Source organism: Urocitellus parryii, chromosome 11 (genome assembly GCF_045843805.1).
Source record: "Urocitellus parryii isolate mUroPar1 chromosome 11, mUroPar1.hap1, whole genome shotgun sequence".
NCBI classification, from domain to species: domain Eukaryota; kingdom Metazoa; phylum Chordata; class Mammalia; order Rodentia; family Sciuridae; genus Urocitellus; species Urocitellus parryii.
The window spans coordinates 74,258,054-74,282,421 of record NC_135541.1 but is presented as its reverse complement, the minus strand read 5'-3'; the positions used below and the strand labels follow the sequence as shown (position 1 = coordinate 74,282,421).

At 36.1% G+C, this 24,368-nt stretch overlaps 1 protein-coding gene across 1 annotated transcript in view; it reads left to right on the top strand.

Annotated features, from left to right (window-relative positions):
- LOC113177432 (rho GTPase-activating protein 29-like) overlaps nt 1–23,864 on the top strand; it is a 64,306-nt gene extending 40,442 nt beyond the window's left edge. The window contains 10 exon segments of the mRNA XM_026381966.2: nt 9,653–9,810; nt 10,343–10,509; nt 11,770–11,895; nt 13,258–13,400; nt 13,532–13,720; nt 14,142–14,279; nt 18,325–18,557; nt 19,925–20,246; nt 20,375–20,483; nt 23,017–23,864. Coding sequence (XP_026237751.2) covers nt 9,653–9,810; nt 10,343–10,509; nt 11,770–11,895; nt 13,258–13,400; nt 13,532–13,720; nt 14,142–14,279; nt 18,325–18,557; nt 19,925–20,246; nt 20,375–20,483; nt 23,017–23,864 — 2,433 coding nt within the window.
- The last annotated feature ends 504 nt before the right edge of the window (nt 23,865–24,368 follow it).

The window sequence follows — 24,368 nt, the reverse complement described above, 5'->3', positions numbered from 1 at the left end:
ATGGATACTGAGGCATAAGTGTATTTAATATTTCACAGTTCACAGAGAATTAATATTGTATCACTTGAAGTAAATGTAGAAACCTAGCCACTATACAAGTCCCCTTAACCCTGAGGATTGTGATTGATATGTGTTCATACATGAGAGACCTCACCAGGCCCTCTTAAAATTTTTGCTTAAAAGTCATATGTATTATAGAGAAGGAAAGTAATATATGATATTTGCCCATATATTTTCCATTTCTGTTTATTTTCCTTTCATTCCTGCAGTTCCATCTTCCCTCTGGTAACATTTTTCTTCTGTAAACAGAACTACCCTTACCATTTCTTTTTATAGCAAGTCTGCTGGTCACAATTTTTTAAATTACCCTTCATCTAAGAATACCTTCATGTGGTCCTTAATTCTAAAGAACGTTTTCAATGTACATTGAGTTTATTTTTTTTTCTTTTTTTTATTGGTTGTTCAAAACATTATAAAGCTCTTGACATATCATATTTCATATATTAGATTCAAGTGAGTTATGAACTCCCATTTTTACCCCAAATACAGATTGCAGAATCACTTCGGTTACACATCCACATTTTTACATAATGCCATATTAGTGACTGTTGTATTCTGCTACCTTTCCTATCCTCTACTATCCTCCCTCCTCTCCCCTCCCATCTTCTCTCTCTACCCCATCTACTGTAATTCATTTCTCTCCTTGTTTGTTTTCCCATTCCCCTCACAACCTCTTATATGTAATTTTTTATAACAAAGAGGGTCTCCCTTCATTTCCATGCAATTTCCCTTTTCTCTCCCTATCCCTCCCACCTCATGTCTCTGTTTAATGTTAGTCTTTTCTTCCTGCTCTTCCTCCCTGCTCTATTCTTAGTTGCTCTCATTATATCAAAGAAGACATTTGGTATTTGTTTTTTAGGGACTGGCTAGCTTCACTAAGCATAATCTGCTCTAGTGCCATCCATTTCCCTGCAAATTCCATGATTTTGTCTTTTTTTAGTGCTGCGTAATACTCCATGGTGTATAAATGCCACATTTTTTTATCCATTCATCTATTGAAGGGCATCTAGGTTGGTTCCACAGTCTAGCAATTGTGAATTGTGCTGCTATGAACATCAATGTGGCAGTATCCCTGTAGTATGCTCTTTTAAGGTCTTCAGGGAATAGTCTGAGAAGGGCAATAGCAGGGTCAAATGGTGGTTCCATTCCCAGCTTTCCCAGGAATCTACATTCTGATTTCCAAATTGGCCGCACCAGTTTGCAGTCCCACCAGCAATGTACAAGAGTACCCTTTTCCCCACATCCTCGCCAGCACTTGTTGTTGTTTGACTTCATAATGGCTACCAATCTTACTGGAGTGAGATGGTATCTTAGGGTGGTTTTGATTTGCATTTCTCTGACTGCTAGAGATGGTGAGCATTTTTTCATGTACTTGTTGATTGATTGTATGTCCTCCTCTGAGAAGTGTCTGTTCAGGTCCTTGGCCCATTTGTTGATTGGGTTATTTGTTATCTTATTGTCTAATTTTTTTGAGTTCTTTGTATACTCTCGATATTAGAGCTCTATCTGAAGTGGGAGGAGTAAAAATTTGTTCCCAGGATGTAGGCTCCCTACTTACCTCTCTTATTGTTTCTCTTGCTGAGAAAAAACTTTTCAGTTTAAGTAAGTCCCATTTGTTGATTCTTGTTATTAACTCTTGTGCTATGGGTGTCCTATTAAGGAATTTGGAGCCCGGCCCCACAATATGTAGATCGGAGCCAACTTTTTCTTCTATCAGACACAGAGTCTCTGATTTGATATCTAGATCCTTGATCCATTTTGAGTTAACTTTTGTGCATGGCGAGAGGAGGGGATTCAGTTTCATTTTGTTGCATATGGATTTCCAGTTTTCCGAACACCATTTGTTGAAGATGCTATCCTTCCTCCATTGCATGCTTTTAGCTCCTTTATCAAATATAAGATAGTTGTAGCTTTGTGGATTAGTCTCTGTGTCCTCTATTCTGTACCATTGGTCCACCCGCCTGTTTTGGTACCAGTACCATGCTGTTTTTGTTACTATTGCTCTGTAGTATAGGTTGAAAGCTGGTATCGCTATACCGCCTGATTCACACTTCCTGCTTAGAATTGCTTTTGCTATTCTGGGTCTTTTATTTTTCCATATGAATTTCATGATTGCTTTCTCTATTTCTACAAGAAATGCTGTTGGGATTTTGATTGGCATTGCATTAAACCTATAGAGAGCTTTTGCTAATATTGCCATTTTGATGATGTTAGTTCTGCCTATCCATGAACAGGGTATATTTTTCCATCTTCTAAGATCTTCTTCTACTTCTCTTTTTAGGGTTCTTTAGTTTTCATTGTATAAATCTTTCACCTCTTTTGTTAGATGGATTCCCAAGTATTTTATTTTTTTTGAGGATATTGTGAATGGAGTGGTTTTCCTCATTTCCGTTTCAGAAGTTTTGTCGCTGATATACAGGAATGCCTTTGGTTTATGCGTGTTGATTTTATATCCTGCCACTTTGCTGAATTCATTTATTAGTTCTAGTAGTTTTTTTGTAGACCCTTTTGGGTCTGTTAGATATATTATCATATCATCCGCAAATAGTAATAATTTAAGTACTTCTTTTCCTATTTTTATGCCTTTAATTTCTTTTGTCTGTCTAATTGCTCTGGCCAGTGTTTCGAGAACTATATTGAATAGAAGTGGTGATAGAGGGCATCCCTGTCTTGTTCCAGATTTTAGAGGGAATGCCTTCAATTTTTCTCCATTCAGAATGATGCTAGCCTGAGGCTTAGCATATGTAGCTTTTACAGTGTCGAGGAAAGTCCTGTTATCCCTAGTTTTTCTAATGTTTTGAACATAAAGGGATGCTGTACTTTGTCGAATGCTTTTTCTGCGTCTATCAAGATGATCATATGGTTCTTATCTTTAAGTCTATTGATGTGGTGAATAACGTTTATTGATTTCCGTATATTGAACCATCCTTGCATCCCAGGGATGAATCCAACTTGATCATGGTGCACAATTTTTTTTGATGTGCCTTTGTATCCGATTCGCCAGAATTTTATTGAGGATTTTTGCATCTAGATTCATCAGAGATATTGGTCTGTAGGTTTCTTTCTTTGAGGTGTCTTTGTCTGGTTTCGGAATCAGGGTGAGGTTGGCCTCATAGAATGAATTTGGCAGAGCTCCCTCTTTTTCTATTTCCAGAAATAACTTGAAAAGTATTGGTATTAATTCTTCTTTAAAGGTTTTGTAAAACTCCGCTGTATACCCATCCGGTCCTGGGCTTTTCTTGGTTGGTAGTCTTTTGATTGCTTCTTCTATTTCATCCATTGAAATTGGTCTGTTTAAATTGTGTGTATCCTCCTGACTCAGTCTGGGCAAATCATATGACTTAAGAAATTTATCGATGTCTTCACTATCCTCTATTTTATTGGAATATAGGTTTTCAAAATAATTTCTAATTGTCTTCTGTATTTCTGTAGTATCTGTTGTGATATTGCCTTTTTCATCCCATATGTTAGTAATTTGAGTTCTCTGTCTTCTTCTCTTTGTTAGCATGGCTAAGGGTCTGTCGATCTTATTTATTTTTTCGAAGAATCAACTTTTAGTTTTGTTAATTTTTTCAATAGTTTCTTTTGTTTCAATTTCGTTGATTTCTGCTCTGATTTTAATTATTTCTCGCATTCTGCTACATTTGCTGTTGTTTTGCTCTTCCTTTTCTAGGGCTTTGAGATGAAGTGTGAGCTCATTTATTTGTTGGTTTTTCCTTTTTTTGAGGAATAACCTCCAGGCGATGATTTTCCCTCTACAACTGCTTTCATTGTGTCCCATAGATTCCTGTATGTTGTGTCTGTATTTTCATTTATCTCTAAGAATTTTTTTATTTCCTCCTTTATGTCTTCTGTAACCCATTGATCATTCAGTAACATATTGTTCATTTTCCAGGTGATGCAGGATTTTTCCTTCCTTCTTTTATCATTGATTTCCAGTTTCATTCCATTATGATCAGACAAAATGCATGGTATTATCTCCACCCCTTTATATTTACTGAGGGTTGCCCTAAGGCATAATATATGGTCTATTTTTGAGAAGGATCCATGTGCTGCTGAGAAAAAAGTGTGTCTACTTGATGATGGTTGATATATTGTATATATGTCAGTTAAGTCTAGGTTATTGATTGTGGTATTGAGTTCTATAGTTTCTTTATTCAACTTTTGTTTGGAGGATCTGTCCAATGGTGAGAGAGGTGTGTTGAAGTCACCCATAATTATTGTGTTGTGGTCTATTTGATTCTTGAACTTCAGGAGAATTTGTTTTATGAACGTTGCAGCACCATTATTTGGTGCATAAATATTGATAATTGTTATGTCTTGTTGGTGAATGGTTCCTTTTAACAGTATATAATGTCCTTCCTTATCCCTTTTGATTAACTTAGTCTTGAAGTCGATTTTATTCAATATGAGGATGGCCACCCCTGCTTGCTTACGAGGACCATGTGCGTGGTATATTTTTTCCCAACCTTTCACCTTCAGCCTGTGTATGTCTTTTCCAATCAGATGTGTCTCCTGAAGGCAACATATTGTTGGATTTGTTTTTTTAATCCATGTTACCAGCCTATGTCGCTTTATTGGAGAGTTTAAGCCATTAACGTTTAGAATTACTATTGATATATGGTTTGTACTGCCAGTCATGTTTGATTATTTATCTTTTTTTTTTTATTTAGTTTGTTTCTCCATGATTAGCTTCCCCCCGCCACCACCCTCTGTCATTACCGAGGTACTTTCCACTGATGGTTTTGGTTAGGGTTTTCATTTCCTCCTCATGTAGTGTTTTGCTCAAGACGCTTTGCAATGCTGGTTTTCTGGCTGCAAATTCTTTTAGTTTTTGTTTATCATGAAAGATTTTTATTTTGTTGTCATACCTGAAGCTTAATTTTACTGGATACAGAATTCTTGGTTGGCATCCATTGTCTTTCAGTGTTTGAAATACATTGTTCCAGGATCTTCTCACTTTCAGCGTCTGTGATGAAAATTCCGTTGTTAACCTTATCGGTTTCCCCCTGAATGTAATCTGCCTCCTTTCTCTTGTAGCTTTCAATATTTTCTCTTTGTTCTGTATATTGGATATCTTCATAACAATGTGTCTTGGTGTTGGTCTACTGTGATTTTGTGTGCTCGGTGTCCTGTATGCGTCTACAATATGTATATCCGTTTCCTTTTTTATTTCTGGAAAGTTTTCTGTAATTATTTCATTCAGCAGGTTACTCATTCCCTTGGTTTGAATCTCTGTACCTTCCTCTATCCCGATGACTCGTGTAAGTTTGTTTTTTTTATGTTATCCCATATCTCTTGGATGTTTTTCTCATGATTTTTTACCAGCCTTTCTGAGTTGGCTAGACTCTTTTCAAGATGATATATTTTGTCTTCATTATCTGACGTTCTGGCTTCTACTTGCTCCACTCTGTTAGTGATACTCTCAGTTGAGTTTTTAATTTGGTTTATCATTTCCTTCATTTCTAGAATTATTGTTTGATTTTTTTTATAATCTCTATCTCCTGATAAAAATGCTTAACTTCTTCTTTTATCTGTTTATGTAATTCATTTTCAATGTGTTCTTTCACTGTTTGGATTTGCTGTCTCGTATCCTCTTTAAGGTTCCATTCCATCTGTCTAAGGTATTCCTTGAGTTCTTTATATGACCATTTTTCTGGTGACTCTAGTTCCTCCTGAGTATTTAGGCTGTCCTTCATTGTTTGTACTCCTTTTCTTCCTTGCTTTTTTATGCTGCTCATGTTACTTCTTGTTCTGTTTGACTGCTGAGTTACTGTTTACTCTTATAAATTTATTTGATGCTTGGGAGGAAAGATATTAGAAGGGAAGAGAAGAAGTCACTAAAGAGAATGAGTGTAGGCAGGTAAAATTCAAGGAAGTGGGAATAAGAAAATTGAAAAGAAATGAAAAGACAAAAGAAAAAAATAGAAAAGAAAGAAAGAAAAAAAATTTTTTTAAATACTGATAATAAAAAAATGAAAATTTAAAATTTAAAAAAATAATAATAATAAAATAAAAAAATTTTTAAAAAATTAAAAACATTAAAAAAGTTAAAGAACAATAACAACAACAACAAAATGTAAATGAAAGAAAAAAAACTCAAATTGAAAATAATAATAATAATAATAATAATATTATTAAATGCAGTCATAGATTTCGATTAACTTCTCTTCCAGTAGGTGGAGCTGTGCCCACTGGACCAAGCTTCTTCTCTCAATAGGTGGGAACCAATCACTGTGCAGTAGCTCTTCCGCCCAGACTGGGTGGGTCTCCAATCCTGAGTGTCTAGGGCCTTCTCTTGTGTTTCCTCGAGCCAGGCCCTGCTTACTTGTGACGCTCACCACAATACTGGCTATATGCCAGGTCTGCTGCTCCTGGGAGCACTGTTTTCATGAACGCCTGGGCACACTCTCCCTGTTTGGCTCCCTCAGACCCTAAGTTTGTAGAGCTTGGGGCTGAGAACCCTCAGTGAATTTGCTTGCCCTCCGGTAGCCACGCCCCCGGTAGCTGGTGCAAGAGACCTCAGTTGTCAGCACTGGTGTGAGCGGTAGCTGGGAGTTCCGCACCGGGAGTCCTGCGCCACTCCTAATTCCCTTGGTCTGGCTATCGCGCTCTCAGGAGAGCTGGGAGGGGCCCTTACGGGAGAGCTGGGAGGGGCCCTTAAGGTTTCCCCACTGTGTGGAGAGGGATGGCTAGGGGATTACACACCTGTCACTGCTGGTTTCAATGAAGTTATCTCCTCCGCCCGTGACGTCAGTTGTCTGCCATGGTGGTATCCCATGCAAATGGTGACCATTCGTTCCCTTTGCTGGGTGACCAATGCAACGGGTGGGTCCTGACTGTCTCTCCCAAGCCCCGTTTCAATCCTGTGGCCACTGCCTATGAAGGCTCAGTTGGTTTTTACCTCTGTAAGTTTAGAAGAGCTGACCAGTTATTTCAGCGGGATCGTTAGTGCTGAGTCATGAGAAGCAGGTGAACGGGAGCTTGAATTCAGCCGATCCGAGCTCGGTGTGTGTTCTGAGAGGCCCAAACTGTTGGCCCCAGATCCATGTCAGCTCAGCATTGCCTAGTGATCCTGAGCAAACAGCATTTAGACAGTTTACGACTCCCTATCCTGCCCAGCTGGAGAGGTCATAGACTTGATCTCTCCGCGCCCGCTGCCATGTTGGATCGTGTACATTGAGTTTTAAATACACAATTCGGTTGTTGTTTTTCTTTCCCCACCACTTTAAAAATGTTGTTTTACTGCCTCTGGCCTCCATGGTTTCTTAGAAGAAATCCATAGTCATTTGCATCATTGTTCCTTGTATGGTTTGTGTTGCTTCTTTGGCTACTTCCAAGGTTAGATTTTCTTTGTCTTTTCAGCAGTTTGGCTAAGATATACTGTGCATGGATTTTGCTGACATTCTCCTATTTTGGATTTACTGAATTTCTTGAATCTACACGTTTGACCCTTGCAAATATCGACAAAGTTTTAGTTGTTGTTTTGTTTTCAAATATTTTTATTTGTAGCACTTTCTTTCTCCTCTCTTAAACTCAGGTGACTCAAGTGCTCTCACAGGTTTGAATGATCCTGTTTTTTCCCCCAATCTTTGTCCCTTTAATTGTTTTTACAAACAGTCCCCAACTTACTATGGCTCAGCCTTAACACTGTTCAACTTTACAGTGGGTTTTAAATACATCTTCAACTTAGGGTGAGTTTATAAGGAAGTAAGTATATCATAAATTGAGGGGCAACTTTATTGTCCTATGGATTTGTCTTCAGGTTCACTGACTCCGTTTTCCTATTCAATCCTTTAGTAAATTTTGTAATCGGAAAATTCCCTTTTGTTTCTTTTTTGAATCTTCTATTTCTCTTCTAAGACTTCTGTCTGTTCATGTATCAAGATTGATTGTCCTCACTTCTTGAACATGTTATCATAGCTGCTTTAGAGTTTTCATCTGATAATTGCACCATCTGAGTTACTTCAGTGTTGATATCTGTGCACTGTCTATTCACTTGTGAGTTGATGAAACTTTCGAGATTTTTCTGGTTCTTTGTGTGACAAGTAACATTAGATGATATCTGAACTATTTTCAGCATACATTCTGTGACTTTTCATCCTGTTTATAACCTCCATTGAACATTCATTTCTCTTTTTTTTAAGTTTAACAGAATTTGATCTAGTTAGATTCCCTCTCCAGCTCCAGTGTGCCTCCCTGCCTAGTCTTCTGACTGGGAAACTAAAATGTAACTGCCTACTCTGCTGTCCTCCAGGGAGCCAGGGGCATCAATTCTCAGTCATGAAATAAGGAGAGAATAAAGGAAAACAAGAGGAATTTCATATCCACTCACTCCTTAGAGCACAATTCATCTGGCAGGAAAGGAAACAAACCCACCAAAGAAACCAGGGTTATCACCTGCTCTTTTAGTCACATCTCCTATTCCATGTCTTTTTGTTTGTTTGTTTCTTAGACTGGAGAGGATCTCTCTTGGAGTTCTTTCTATCCAAACCCTGTGTATACTTCTGGATCTCAAACTGTTTTTGCATAGGGGCCAAGCATGGGCTGGAAATGTGATTGGGGTGGGAGCAAGGAAAATATATGTTGAATTGTAATTTATTTGCTACATTCTATCCACTACCATTTTCTTTTTGGAGTTCTTAGATAGCTGATTTGTGCATTCTGCCCAGGGTTTTTGAGCAAATTCAGTGTAGCCCAGGGATAGTAAGATTACTGCATCTGAATAAGAAACATTTAAAATGTTTGGGTATTTAAAATTATGTTTCATTAATTTACCAAATTTTAATTAATTAATGTTGTAGCTTACAGAAATATATAATAATTGAATAGGATTATAAAATCCAAGGATTTGAAATTACCTTGTAAGTCATTTAGGTTAACCATTTACCTTTGACACATCTTCTTCACTTCAAACTATAGTTGATGATATTTAAGATTAAGTATTTACATACCAGTGTATTGAGCTATTTGTCTACATTAAGTTATTTAATTCATATGTAGTCATATTGGGTAAAATATAATTGTTTTTACCTCCTTTTTAACTGATGCAGAAACAAAATTCTAGAAAACCTTTTCTCTAAAAATGAGGTCTTTGAAACAGTCATATTGCCATTACTTTGGAAGCCTATAAGGAATGCAGGATCTTGGGTTTCAATCCACACTTTGCATTTGAACAAGGTCTCTCCGGTGATTCATTCGAATGTCAATTTTCTTCAAGTCACTGGTTATCAATAACTTGATCACGGTCATATAAGTAAGTGTAGGCAGTGTGGTCAAACCAGCAGGGTACAGAGCTGTGGATCCTCAGATTGTGAACCATCAGGGGAGTCGGTTGTACCTTTTACACTTTACAGTTTAAAACCGTTTTGCAGGAAATGATCACTCCTAGATATTAGATTAAAACTGCTTTTTTATTTAAAATCCTTATCTTTCATAATATTAGGCAGTATACCATGTATACAGTGGTATTCAGTGCTGTTTTACTTATATGCCCTTTACATTGGTGCATTCATTGAAATCAATGTACATTTATTTATAATGCATTCTGTATATCAGGAGTTGTTTCTGCCTTTTGTCTCTGTGACTATAGGTAACAGTTAACCTCTTCCAGATGCAGCACCTGCAGGCTGCCTCCCTTGCAAACAGTTTACAGTCTCTCTGTGATAACGCCAAACTTTATGATCCAGGCCAAGAGTATAGTGAATCTGTGAAGGCTACAAATTCAACTGAAGAAGAAAAAGTTGATGGGTAAGAATTACTATATACGTGGATTTCTAGAAATAAGACATTTACTAAGTTCCTGACTATTATAAAGAGGTATCTTTTCTAACATTCATAGAATTAGCTTTATAAATTTCTGGATTTTTTTTGTATTATTTTGTCATTTCTTAGTCCATTTAGTGAATAGATGTAACTCACTTGAGAGTAAAGCTTTCCGTTTTGACAGACTTCAGTTTTGTGAGACATAAATCTTTTGGGAATGGCAAAGGACAAACATACACATTTTGAATGTCCACAAAATTTAACCTACATTTTCCACTGAGGTGATGTTGGAAAAGTTTAATCATAAAGTGAATTACTAACTGTACCATTGCTATTCCTGTTCATGTTTCAACTGTGAAAATAAGTTTTACCCATATCTCCTTTAAGAAGCTGAACCATGTAATAATTTGTTCATAATATTCAGTTAATTACTCTACATTTATTAAATGAACAAATTTTTCTGACTGTGTTATAAAGTAGATATTGTTAGTGCTGAGCTTTATTTGCTTTTTCTTAGGAATGTAAATAAACCATTAACAAGTAGTTCCCAGAAGCCTAGATGTGGCCCTGCTGATGCTTTAGAGGATGTTTTGCACCTTCCTGACAATTGTAATGAAACAGAAGAGGAAAGATGCTCTAAGAATGCAGACCTAACAGGTGCTTTTCACTCTGAAGAGAATACAGGTTTATGAAGGAACAGATTGCTCATTTGATCATTAAATGAACTAGAGCTCTGGAATTAGAAAATCAGGCTTTATGGATGAGATCTAGTCCCAATTATAACCACCATGTCTGCCTTAAAGTCCTTAATTGGGATAATTCACCATAGGTTTTATAGCTAGCAGGAGAAGGTCACATTTAAACCCAAGAGAGTCTTGCTTACACATTCTTCCACCAAAGACTGCTATAGTCCTTTCTGGCTATCTGCCTTCCTCCTAGCCCTTGGGGGATGTTATAGGGTTTGACTTCATCAAATTCCAAAGCCTTTTTTTTTTTAAGTATTTTGAGTTAAGATGAATTCTTTACTCAGTTGCAGACCTGTTTATAATTTCATCAGAGTAAATCTCTGCTAGTCAGTCTGCTTCCATACCAGCTTTGATATATACACAGCAGTGTCCTTTGACATAGTTTGAACTTGTGGTTTCAGCTCCTGGCTAGAGATCCCTGGGTTGTTGTTCCTGGCTCCTATCTCCTGAATTACTAATAACATAATTTAATTTTACTATTGGATTATTGGGTTCAAATGATTTTTGTATACCTTAGAAGGCCTTAGATTATATACATTTATTTATAACTTAGGAAACATTTAATGACAACTTTACTATTTTGTTAGCCACTGTCAGATATTAGATATAGAACATGAATATCAGATACTACCTATCTTTGTGAGGCTTACAACCTCTAATACTTTCTATCAGAAGTTGTCAGTAAATTCTCATAGGAATATATGACCTAATTTTAAATTTATTTGGAAAAGTCAGATGGATTTAGTTAAATTCTTTTTTTTCCCAGGAATGAATGAACATCAGAACTCCCTGTTATCTAGAATATAAGAATGGAGGGGTGAGGTTGTGTCTCAGTGGTAAAGCACTTGCCTAGCATGTATGAGGCACTGGGCTTAATTCTCAGCACCACATATAAATAAATAAAGGTCCATCAACAACTAATAAAATATTTTTTTAAAAAAGATAAAAAAGCAAGCAAAATTTTCCAGTGAAGCTAATAAAATAGTGTGACTTGTATAATTCCAAAAATATTGTCATTTCCCATTTGTAATATTCTTTTTTAATACTTTTTCTCTTAGTTGTTGATAGATCTTTATTTTATTTATTTATATGTGGTACTGGGAATTGAACCCAATGCCTCACCCATGCAAGGCAAGTGCGCTACCACTAAGCCACAGTCCCAGCCCCCTATTTGTAATATTCTATAATGAATAGCCAGGTAATGGTAGCAACAATTTTCTTTTAGGAGACTTTCATCAAAAAGTTCCACAAACTCCATCCAGTGGAACCATGTCTTCTGCAGATGATTTAGATGAAAGAGAGCCACCTTCCCCTTCAGAAGCTGGTATTGTATTGTATTCACCTGAATGAAAATCCATTAAATTGGTTGAAGTAGTAGCACCTCATGATGTTAGTAAGATAGTATCTTTTTAAAGAATCATTACTTTGCTGTGTACTAAACAAAAGCGCCACACAGTAACTTAAATATATCCCAATAATTATGTTCAAGTATTAGTTGACAATATAATAATCAGTTATTATTATAACTGAAATAAGCAGCAGGGTTAGGGATAATAGCTTAGTGGTAGAGTATTTGCTTAGCATACACAAGGTCATAGGTTCAATAGGTTCGATTCCCAGCACCACCAAAAACTTAAAAAAAAAAATAAGCAACAAAATTAGTAGATCTAAAATGTATTGGCATAGTATTAAAATAGCAGGCTAGGAGTGGTCTTCTTTCATAAATCCAATGACTTACTGTTAAAAGGGAGCATGCCTGAGAAAGTCTGAGAAATCTCCTTCTAAAGAAAGAGTATAAGAAATCAAGCAGGAAGAGCAGATTCAGTGTACTTCTTCAGAATAAGGAATGTTTTGGGTGCTGAAGGATATAAAAGTCAGTTACCTTAATGACTCAAATTAGACTCATACAAAATAATTTTGTACATTTGATACCTGCAGATGCCTGTCTTGGCATAATTTCCCAAATTAGTGGAATATTAATATAATATTAAAATATAACTAGCTAGTATTACCTATAATTTTATAATGAATTAAGAAGAGATCTATCCTTAATGTAAATATTTCTAACATACTCGCCTCATGTTGCTGTTCTTCATTGAAGCATGTGTAGCATTCATATGCCACCTATGAACATAATTCCCAACTCTGTGAAGAGCATATTAATACAAGTATAAATATTATTTTTCCCCCTGGGACTAGGGATTGAACTCTGGGGCATTCTATCACTGAGATGCCATCCTTGGCCTTTTTCATTTTTTATTTCAAGACAGTGTCTCACTAAAGTTGCTGAGGTGGGCCTCAAACTTGTAATTCTCCTGCCTCAACCTCCTAAATTGCTAGGATCACAGGCATACACCATTGTGCTTGGCTTAAATTTACTGATTCAGAAAACATTATGCCATAGTATCTTCCAATTATTTTATGGGTTTGATGGAGATTTTTACTCATGGATAAAATGTTGAATAAAAGTATTTTTTTATAAAAGAGATCTATAAATTGGATGCTTTTTTCATGTTAGAAACTCAAAATAATAGCTTTTTGTAATATATGAATAATCTCAAAGTCTAAAAATTATTTCAAGTACAATATCATGATATATATATATATAGATATATAGGTTTGGTTTTTGTTTTGTTTTGTTTTTTGGTCAATTTACCCTCCTATACAATAACATTTTTGTTGTAAGGACCCAGTTCCCTTGAAGCATTTAAGAAACCATTGATGTCAAAAGCAGCTGTTACTCATAAGTTCCGAAAATTGAGATTCCCCACAGAATGCAGAGATTGTGAAGGCACTGTAAATGTATTCCAAGGTGTTGAATGTGAAGAGGTAAGATATTTTTGGAATCACATTAGCTCCTTATGTGTAACTCATTTTTGTTGTTATTAGTATGCCTGTTTACTTAGTTGTGAATAGTTTTAAGATGAGTTAATCAGTTTTAAACTGTCATTTTCTTGTAGTGTCTCCTTGTTTGTCATCAACAGTGTTTGGAAAACTTAGTCATCATTTGTGGTCATCAGAAACTTGTGGGAAAAATATACTTATTTGGAGTAAAATTCACACATGTTGCAAAAAAGGAGCCAGATGGCATTCCTTTTATACTCAAAATTTGTGTCTCAGAGATTGAAAAGAGAGCCTTGTGTTTACAGGTATGTTGTTAACTCTTAAAATTCTAAAAATATAAATGCCTGTGTGATTTCTTTTAATGAAAAGGAGACTTTAAGAAAATCAGTGGGGCTGGGGATGTGGCTCAAGTGGTAGCACGGTAGCTCGCTCCCCTGGCATGGGTGCGACCTGGGTTCGATCCTCAGCACCACATACAAACAAAGATTTTGTCTCTGCCGAAAACTAAAATGTAAATAAAATATTTAAAAAAAAAGAAAATCAGTACTCTCAGTTTGTAATAACTAAATTTATTCACATGTATTTGGAAAATGTTAATTGATTTGACTTTAACTTTTTTTCTAAAATACTAATAAAATTGAAGTAGATACAGCAAATATGTTTAGATGTCTACATTTAGTCCTTTGTAGTAAAGTAGAATTTTGCATGATTTTTTTTCTATTCAAGGGAATTTATCGTGATATTGGAAACAAAGCAAAAACTAAAAAACTGTTTCAAGCTTTGGAGAATGGAATGCATTTGGTAGACCTTTCAGAATTTCATCCAAATAACATCTGTGACGTCTTAAAATTATACCTTCAACAGGTAAAGTTTTTATTCTAAACCTGCCATCAAATAAAAAGAGCAAAAATATGTTTTATATTTCATATGTTTTCATTGGCACTGTCGATGTCTTTTTTTATTAGAGCATTATATATATACATAGTAGCTAGATTCATCCTGACAATTTCATACATGCATGGAATCTGACTCACTCTGCTTCAGTTCCTCTTCTTCCTACCTTCTTCCCCCAACTCCACTCCACTGATCCTCCCACGTTAACGTTTTTCTCATTATTGATGTACAGATCATAAAATGTCTATAAAATATACATACAGTTTAAAGAATAATAATAATAATAATAAAATAAAATTTATTTCCCATCACCCCACTTAAGAAGATAGAATATTACTATCCCTTGTATAAGTCTTCCATGTACCTCTTCCATGTTGCAGCCTCCCAGCTCCACCTTTGGAGGGCCTCCTAATCATGTAAAATGGATAAACATTTTCCTAAACATAAAAGAATAAATAACACTTATTAAGTTTTTGTTTCTTTAAGTTTTATAATACTGACTTAAAAGCATAAACGTAACTATTAAGTACAAGTCAGTGTTCACACTGTTAGGAATATTGACTAAGTAGAACAGTATCTAGATCATAGTCTAGCTTTGCCTTCAGTGATGTTTCAAAATAGCTATTTGGGGAGGTCAGTAGGCAAGGCCATGAAGTTCATCATGTTTGGGGCATCAAGCATAGGTCTTCCCATAAAGTGGGTACTAGAAGTCCAGCAGGAATATGGTCAGGGAGTGGGCTGTCCTGTATTGTCATTTTCTGTGCTCACTATTATACCTGCAGTTTGCAGGAGTAAGTCAAACACACACACACACACACACACACACACACACACACACACACAGAACAGACACACACATCTGTGGAGTGAATTAAGTGACTTTGCTGGCTTTAGGCAGCCGCTTACAGAGGAGTTACAGGAACTTAATCAGCACATTGTTGTGAGCCAAGTACAAAGAGATTTGGGTCAGACCCAGCTGGCCTTCTATCCTTGGGTGAAAATGAAGAGATAATGACAGAGAGAATAGTGCTGATAATCCTTAATCTGTCCTTCTCTGGAGTTCTTTTGCTCCCTTACAGATCCCTTTTATATTGGTTATTAGCTGTCATCCTGAGATCACTCTCCTCTCTTTTGTGATGGAACACCTCTTCTGTTTTCCTTGTTTTGGGGTTATTCTGTTTTGGTTATATCTGTCCTTAAGCGAGGTGAAGTGTAGGATTGAATATTTGAAAACTTGTTCACCCATAAGTGTCTTTTCTACTCTCTTGACAGAAATGGAGTAGTGTAGATAGTGTGGAAGTTTTAGTATTATAGGCTGGAAATTCTTTTTCCTCTGAATTATGAAGGTATGGGTGTTTTTGTTCTCTTAAAATGTGAATCCTCCTTATTTCATTCCTAACTCTTTATGTGCCTATTGTTTTGTCTCTAAAAGCAAATAGAATCTTCCCCTGACCTCCATCATCCTAAGATTTTACAATATTGATATTGATGTGGACATATTCTCATCCACTATTATGGCCACTCCATGAGCTCTGTTAGTAGTCAGTGCTTTAGTTCTTAGAACTTTTCTTGATTTTTATTGCCCATTTCCCCACCCTCTGTCTTTGTACTTTTTGGTTGAAGCTAGTTCCCTTACCTTACCTTTCCTCTATTCTTCTTTTTTTCTTCAATAACTTTCTAAGACATTTCCTCAACTTTATCTTTTTGACTAATGTACATTACTTCATTCCTGAGATCCTGTTTTAATTTTCAAGAATTATGATTTTCTATTCCTTTGATAACATTTTTAAAAATGACTATATCATGCTATTTTCCAGTGGATATTCACAGATTTTCCTTGTAAGGGTTCTTTTCTTTACTTAGCTTCTAACCCTCTGTAGAAATACGATTGACCCTCATATATAACATTAGATTTACTATAGCCACATAAATTTTTAAAAAAAATAGGTGAAGTTAATTTTAATATTTTATTTAACATTTTGAATATCTAATTAGTATTTTTTAATTATGAGATAGTTTATTTATTTATTTATATTTGAGCTGTTAGTCCTTGAAATCTGGTATCTATTTTTTCTTTAGAACACATCTCAATTTAGATCAGTTGCATCTCCAGTACTCTTTCACCAAATATAACTAGTGGCCAGCATATTGATAGCATAATTTTAGACCTGCAGTTAGTTCTTTCTCTACTCATTTTGATTTTTGTCTTTCATGGTGTCTAGTTATGTTAAGATTTGAGTGAAATTTCTTTGGAAGCTCTTGAACACATTAAGGCTTTTTAAAAACTTTGAACTTTCCTATAAAGTGTTCTAGGTAGACCATTTAGGATATGCCTTTTTACATGTTTCTAGTTCCCTGCTCTTGGACTGGTTTATTTGATCCCCTCTGGAACGGGGTTTTCCTGCCTAGAGATATGGTACCAATACTATAGGAGCTAGCATGGGAACAATGACTGCAGGATCTGTGCATTCAGTGTGCATACAGCCAACGAATCCCCATTTTCAGACAGTCACCTCTCTATTTCTTATGTTTGGCATTTCCCCCATTCAGAGAGCCTCTGTATCACATTGCCCAGAGAAAACATTTCCAGATTTTTAGGTAGAAGTTGCTCAAGAACATGGAGTGAAGACAGGCCCACCTGTCTCCAATGGCCCACCTGCACCCTACCCCAAGATCATAGGACCTGGTACTGATTGTCCAAGTCCCTTTAGGATTCTGAAAATTATGTTGAGTGACCAGGGTTCAGCTTTCTTGGAACTGCTGAGTCAGGATTTGTTCATCTGCTCTTCTACTTGTGAATATTGCTTTTTGTTTTCTCTATTTTCCTAGACCTTATGGGCTTACTGTATATTAGTGGGGTTACAGGAGGAAAAGAAATTAAGTATAAATTGCTGGATCTATAATGTTAGCCCAGAAAACTATTGGTAACTCTGTAATCACATTTTATAGACCCTTCAAATGAGAAATAGAAGTTTATACCTTTGAATAACTGTAAGTCTTATAATGTGTCATTCTTCATCTCTTTTAGATATTCAAGGAGAGGAGATTAATGGGGTCCAGTACTATAAACTTGCATTCTACTTTAGGAATTTTGTATGTCCAAGGCTTTCATATGGGAAACTGTGCTCAATTCTTGCAATAGTGTTAGAAAGTAACCTTTATTTGACTCATTGACCTAAAGCTCCAAGAAATTATGTGACTTGCTTCAGATCCCAAAGTGGTGAAGATAGAAACTGATCACAGGACAATATCCTAACTTTCCACAGATAATATAGGACTAGCAGGTAGCCAAAGGTACACTGAATTTTCCATCACAGATCAGTAGAGACATTGAAATTCATTATGGCAGTGGACATTTGTTAGAGGAACTTTTTCTTTTAATCTACTCTTGGAAAATCAGGCTGTTTTAAAATTTGATTAGTAAGATGTTGAAAGCATGTTTTTATAGGTCATATTGTCTAGTGCTGATCTTCATTCTGACCCAATGAAAACATGAGCCCTGTAGAATTTTGATATTTTTTACTAATAAAATCTGTGCCTTTTCTAATTCATTTTATTTGTTTTGTGCATTATCCTGGGTTTGTTTCAATAAAACAACTGGAGATCATGCCATTTGGGGGACAGATGTGAATATAATATAGTGAAGATATAAACAAGAATTTTAAAAGCTCATTATGAAGCTTAAAGTTTAAACTTCATTTAAAGTTTAGAGTTTAACTGATAATCTGTTAACTTGTTTTAACATAAATACAATTTATGATGAAGATTTTGATTTGCTGTATAAGTTATATCTCTAGCAAACATGTTTTATGGGCGGAGATGAAGCTCAACAGTAGAGTGCCTAGCATGCTTGAGGTCCTAGGTTCGATCCCCAGTACTGCAAAATAAATAAATATATCTTGACTTTAAATTTTGTTAATCTAAAGGAACGTGCTTAATCATTTGAGTAACTGTCACTAATAGTTGACTTCAACAAAAAAGTAGAAGATATTTTAATGTAATTTTATTTCTTTAGCTCCCAGAACCATTGATTTTATTTCAATTGTACAAGGAATTTATGAACCTTGCAAAAGAGATCCAACATGCTAATGAAGAACAAGAAACCAACAAGGATAATCCCAATGACAAAAAATACCCAAATATGTGTTTAGAAATAAGCCGAATTCTTCTAAAAAGCAAGGACCTTCTAGGACAATTGCCAACATCAAATTTTAACAGTCTTCATTACCTTATCATACATCTTAAGCAGTAAGAATTTTTATACCATCTTAACCATTTTTAATTGTACAGTACAGTAGCATTAAGTACATTTGTATTGTTGTGGTATTGTTTTTTAAATGATTGTTTCAATTTTATGATGTTTTTATTCTGTGTTGGAAAAGGGAGACATTGAATATATGTTCATGCAGCCAACACTGTTCCCTCAGATGCCTCCTATGTGTCAGGCTCTAGCTGGGCAAACCAGGATGGAAACACAGGGCTTCTGCTGTTTCTGGGCTTATTATCATCATGGGGGACAGACCTTTACATAACCACAAAACAGCATCATCCTTTTTCTAGTAGCTGTGCACAGCATGCAGACATGCAGAGGAAGTTTGGGGTTGGGGTAAAGCAAAGGAGGTAAGCCCTTGAGTCAGATTTTAAGAACTGATTGGGATTTGGTAGAGAATGTGCAAAAGAGCTTACTGGGCAGAGAGTAACAGACATGGAGACACAAGAAAGCATTTTACATTTGGAAAATATAATTTTGTTAGACTACAATATAGCAAGCAGTAGCAGGAACTGTGCTACCCTATCTACAGGCCTGATAAGAAAATCCTACCTACAGTTGATGAGTTGACCATAATGTTTCTGTACCCACTAAAGAACTTGGAGTCCAGAATTTCACATGCCCAGTTTTGCCTGATAGATCTTTCTGACAGCAATATCAAAAATGGGTTGGTGGAGATGCCTTCTGCAATTCAGATCTCTTTGAATAGTCATAGAAATAAAAAGCTGTGAGTGCTTGAAGTAAAGCCAGAACATCAAGAGTGGCAGTAGAACAAAGAGATGTTCAGGAGAGAGAATCATCTAGACTAGAAAACTAGCTAGTGTGGGGCTGGGAATGTGGCTCAGTGGTAGAATGCTTGTCTAGCACGTGTGAGACACTGGGTTTGATATTCAACACTGAATCAAAGTAAATAAATAAATAAAGAAAGAAAGATATTGTATCCTACAACTGAAGATATTTTTTAAAAAGAAAACTGTGGGCAGTGAGAGAGAAATTGACAGTGATGTTTTAGTTTCCAATATAAGGACCTAGAAGTACATACCATATACAAAGAAGGAGCAATTTTTAGGGGTATTTTTTTCCTTCTGCTGCTAAAACGTCAGTAGTTCCTTCTACTTCTGTGAATTTTATACTAATGTAGTACTCGGAAACTCAGTTTGGTGTGTGGTAAATATTGTAATCAAACAAATGTATTCTTTACCTAGACCCACCAAACCTGACCTTTGACAAACTTTCTGTAGACTTCTGTAGCCCATGCTTCCTCTACCCTTCTCAATTCATAGTAAACTACCATTAAGGACCTCTAATAGGCAAATCTCATACAGCTTTGTGTGTTCTTCTTCAGGGTAGTAGACCATGCTGAAGAAAACAAGATGACCTCCAGAGACTTGGGGGTGATATTTGCGCCCTGTCTTATGAAGCAAAGGCCCACAGGTGTTCCCATCACCAACGCCACCCTTGTTGAATATGTAAATAAGACACGATTAGTAGAGTTCCTCATAACTTACTCACAGAAGATCTTCAATGGGTCCCTTCAGCTACAAGATGTTACATGTAATACAGATGTTGTTGCACCTCAGCTAAGCTGTCCTTCAAAACTTGTGATATCACCAAAAGAAAGAGAGATACAACATTCCATGAAGTCACTATATTTTTCTTCAAAGGAAGTGAGTTTCAACCATTATAGAATTGCATTAGAACTTTGTGATGTTTGTGTTAATAAGTCAACACTCTGAACTATTTATTTTGAGGTGTGTTTTGTTTTTTTAGTTTAAAAATTCTCTTGCATCAATAGGATAGCCACACTGCAAATGGTGAAAGTGAAAATTTTAAATCAGCTACATCATTTGAGGAATCAGAACGCAAGCAAAATACATTGGAAAAATGTGATGCATGTCTCATTGGTGAGTGGTCATGTAAAATATTTGTAAAGTTTGAAAATATACAAACATATTAAAATCCAAGGTGAGTGAAGTTGAGGGAAGTTCAAATTTTAAAGTTTTATTAGTTAAGTGTGCTAGCCATTGAGAAAGTTAATGAATGTAATATAAATGAATATCATTTTTTGTTTCTTTTTTGTAAAAAGATATCTTGGAATTCATAAATGTTTTTTGTTTTCCTTCTGAAATTTGTTTTCATTTTTACTTCTTCTCATCAATTAAAGTCAAGGCAAAGGGCTGGGGCTGTAGTTCAGAAATAAAGCACTTGCCTTGCATGTGTAAGGCACCAGATTCTATCCTCAGCACCACATAAAATGAAATAAAGATACCATGTGTTCGTCTACAACTAAATAAATATTTTTTAAAAAGTTAAGGCAGAAATACACTGGACTTCTAAAATTCAAAAAAAGAGACTCCTAAAGTTTTTTGACATACTTTTACCCATGGGCTACCTAATACATTAAGCATACATGTCTTCTTTTTCCTTGGCTGTGGTTCTTTTAATTCATTGTTTTTCTCTGATAATTTTATTTCAGTGAGTGGTTTCTGTTAAGGTGGTTGAAAACCTTCTATTTGTTACTGCTTTGTAGAGCTTAATTCCAACTTTTTTTTAATATAGCCACATATGTTAAATTTGTATAAAATTAAATATCAATGAGTGTAGCCTGAGAAAATCTGAAAACAAAGGGAGTCAATTACCTACCTGCTAAAAGTAGTACTGGACTCACTGATTCCATTTATCTGATGTGATCCTATTTCCAGTTCTGTGCTATGAACATTAGCCTCATTTAAGCCATAACTAACAGTCTAAGGAACGTTAATTAATATAATTAACAATTATGTTAATTCCTCTGTATAGATGACTGAGAATATCATGTGCCTAAATTATTGTTCATTCAGGATTTGAACTTAGTTCTGTCTTATTTCTAAATCCAAACTTGTTTCACTGTCCAATGAAATTGGATTCCTAGTTTGGCATAGTAATAACAATAAATATTTTTAAAATATTTTTAAGTTTTTATTACATACCAGATAATTCTAAGCCTTTTCCTTATTAGATCATTTAAGACCACATGATATGGGTTGGGGTGGTGGCTCAGCGGTAGAGTGCTTGCCTAGCATGCACAAGGCCCTGGGTTCAATCCTCAGCACCACATAAAAACAAAATAAAGGTATTGTGTCCAATTACAACCAAAAAAAATATATATTTTTTTAAAAAAAGACCACATGATAGCATAGCTCCATATAGGGATCTTTCTTGACAGAGGAAGGCAGGTAGGATTAGTGCAATGGACTTGCCAGGTCAGAACTGGAGCAGAAACTGAGCCACTATCCAGACACCAGGCTGCAGAGCCTGCAGTCTTCATCATGCTAGAAGTTCTGCAGGATAATAAAAATGCTCTGATTTTTACCATCCAACCACAATGGCTCAGCTCCCTTCTATCAATGTGGAGAAGGGCCCAGGACAGCAAATCATAGGAGCACTGCATGGGAACCAAGGAAGAGAGGCCAGCAGCCTCAGGTGAAGAAGGAAGTCAGATGAGATGATGACCTGCAAGTGATGCTGGTGTGCTTCTGTCTGCAAACCACTGCCCAAGGATGTGGGAGAAGGACCAGGTGGCAGGGACAAGGGCAGTGGGCTATGAACAGGGCCAGTGGCAAAGCCATCTGACCAGCCAAGGTGCACAGTTGTCTTATGTTTCTCAGCAGGGAGAGGAGGATCCTGGATGGAGGGCTGCACCTTTCTAGCAACAAGAGCTTCTGGGGTAAAGCAGCAAAGACAGAGTGTGAGGAGCTAGGGTTCTAAGTGAGAAAATAGGGATCTTGGGACCAGACTAGAGGAGAAAGAGAAGGAAGTAAATCTGGAGTCACCAGTACCAGTAGCAGAATGGCAATTTTGACAACTCTTCAACATTAATTTGACCAATGTTTCCATATATTAGTTGATCAGCTGGGAGAGCATCCACGTCCTCTCTGGTGTGTGCCCTCAGTATGGACAGAATGTAGCTGGAAAGCAGATGAAGTGATAGGAAAAGTCCTTGGGATTCAGGACATGCCTTTGGTTGGATATAAAATAGTTTTAGTGTTCTGAGGTTACCAGTGTCTGCCTGTTGAAATCAGGATAGTCTTAACCCAGAAAACCTTCATTCATGGATAATGTATTAAAACAAGTTATTTAGGAAAGTGTTTTTTGTTTGGTTTTATTTAACCAATCTGTGATGTGCTTTGTGGCTATTTAGTGTATTGATTTAGGTAAATTTTGTGTTTATCTAAATTTATAAATTTTTTATTTAAATTTTAAAAAGTAATTCTTTAATTCAAAATGTACCTTTAATGCTTATGAATTTTTAATTCCTCTGTATAGATGACTGAGAATATCATGCTGGAAAAAATATATAAGTCTGTGTTGTTTTGAGAGAGTGCCCATTTATAACTAACCACACTCCCTTATTAACCGAGTTAACCAAGTTAAAAAAAAAAATCTTTCTTTTTTCAGATAACAAAGAACTTGAATCATCATTTCAAAAGATGGATGATATTTGTGGAACCACTAAGCCACTTATTCTGAAATCTGAAGTGACAACAAACAATATGCAGAAGCACACACCAAGGACCAAGATTAGGCCTGTAAATTTGCCTGAAGATGTAGTACTTCTTTCAAGCCCTCCTACTGAGAAAAACAGCAGAAATGTGGGAAATGTCAATTCAGACAAGTTTTGCAATAATCCTACCTTTGGAGAACTTTATAGAAAAGATACCCCTACTACTGTATGTTCCAAATTTAATGTCTTTGATCAGCAGATTCCACACAAAACTCGAGGACAACAACGTGAACAAAACAACTTAACTGCCAAGACTGCCATGATTGTGCCAAGTGCACTCCAGGAAAAAGTGACATTGAGCGTTAGGATCAGTGGTGACCATTCCAGCAGTGCCACACAGCCCAACATGCCAGCCAAATCAGCAAGAGAGGTGTCAGAGAGAGGGTCCTCCAATTCTTGCCCTCTCACTCTTGCCAGAGCACCCAGAACATTACAGCCCCTACACTGGACAACATTTTACAAACCACATACCCCCAGCAACATCAGAGGGACTGAGGAGAGACCAGCTTCGCCCTCAGCATCCACCCCTCCTAGCACAGCTGGTACTCCCCTGAGTCATGTGGAGAAACCAGTTGCAGACGCAGACAGCACATCAGCTTGTCCTTTGCAGCCAGGTGGTAAGCCTAAAGAGAACTCTGAGGAGCACAACCTGCCTGATGTGAATCCAACATGCCAGAGACCCAGGCTAAAACGAATGCAACAGTTTGAATACCTTGATGATGAAATCCCACAATTTGTGTAGGGTTGTAAAATTCAGTTTTGTTATTTTGTTGTTTTTGTTTTATGGTATTGTGTTTGTTTTGTGAAAGAATGTTTTGACAGGACCCCTTTTGTATAGGCTTGCTAAAGTGTGTATTTTGCCTTTTGTTCTTGTATGGTGTTTGCCAGTCATATAGAATAGGTCGTGTTTTAGTCATATAGAATGGTAGTGCCTCACTGGAATTGTCCTTAAATTCTGTGTTTTTGAAGTTGTGCATAAAATAAGTGTCATAATTTTAAAATTTCAAATGATTTTCCCCATAAAGTGATCCATTTAAATGCATCCCTAATGTATGATATAGTTCTCAACAAATAGGTGCAGGAGGGGAAAATTGGCTTTATTTTGGAGCAAAACTAAGTGCTTATTTATAAAATGTTTCTGAATGCAATTGCCTGAAAAATATTTATTGGGTATGAATATGTTTTTTCCCATACAATGTTATAGTGAATCTTTGACCATTGTGTGTTTCTTGTATGTGTATAAACT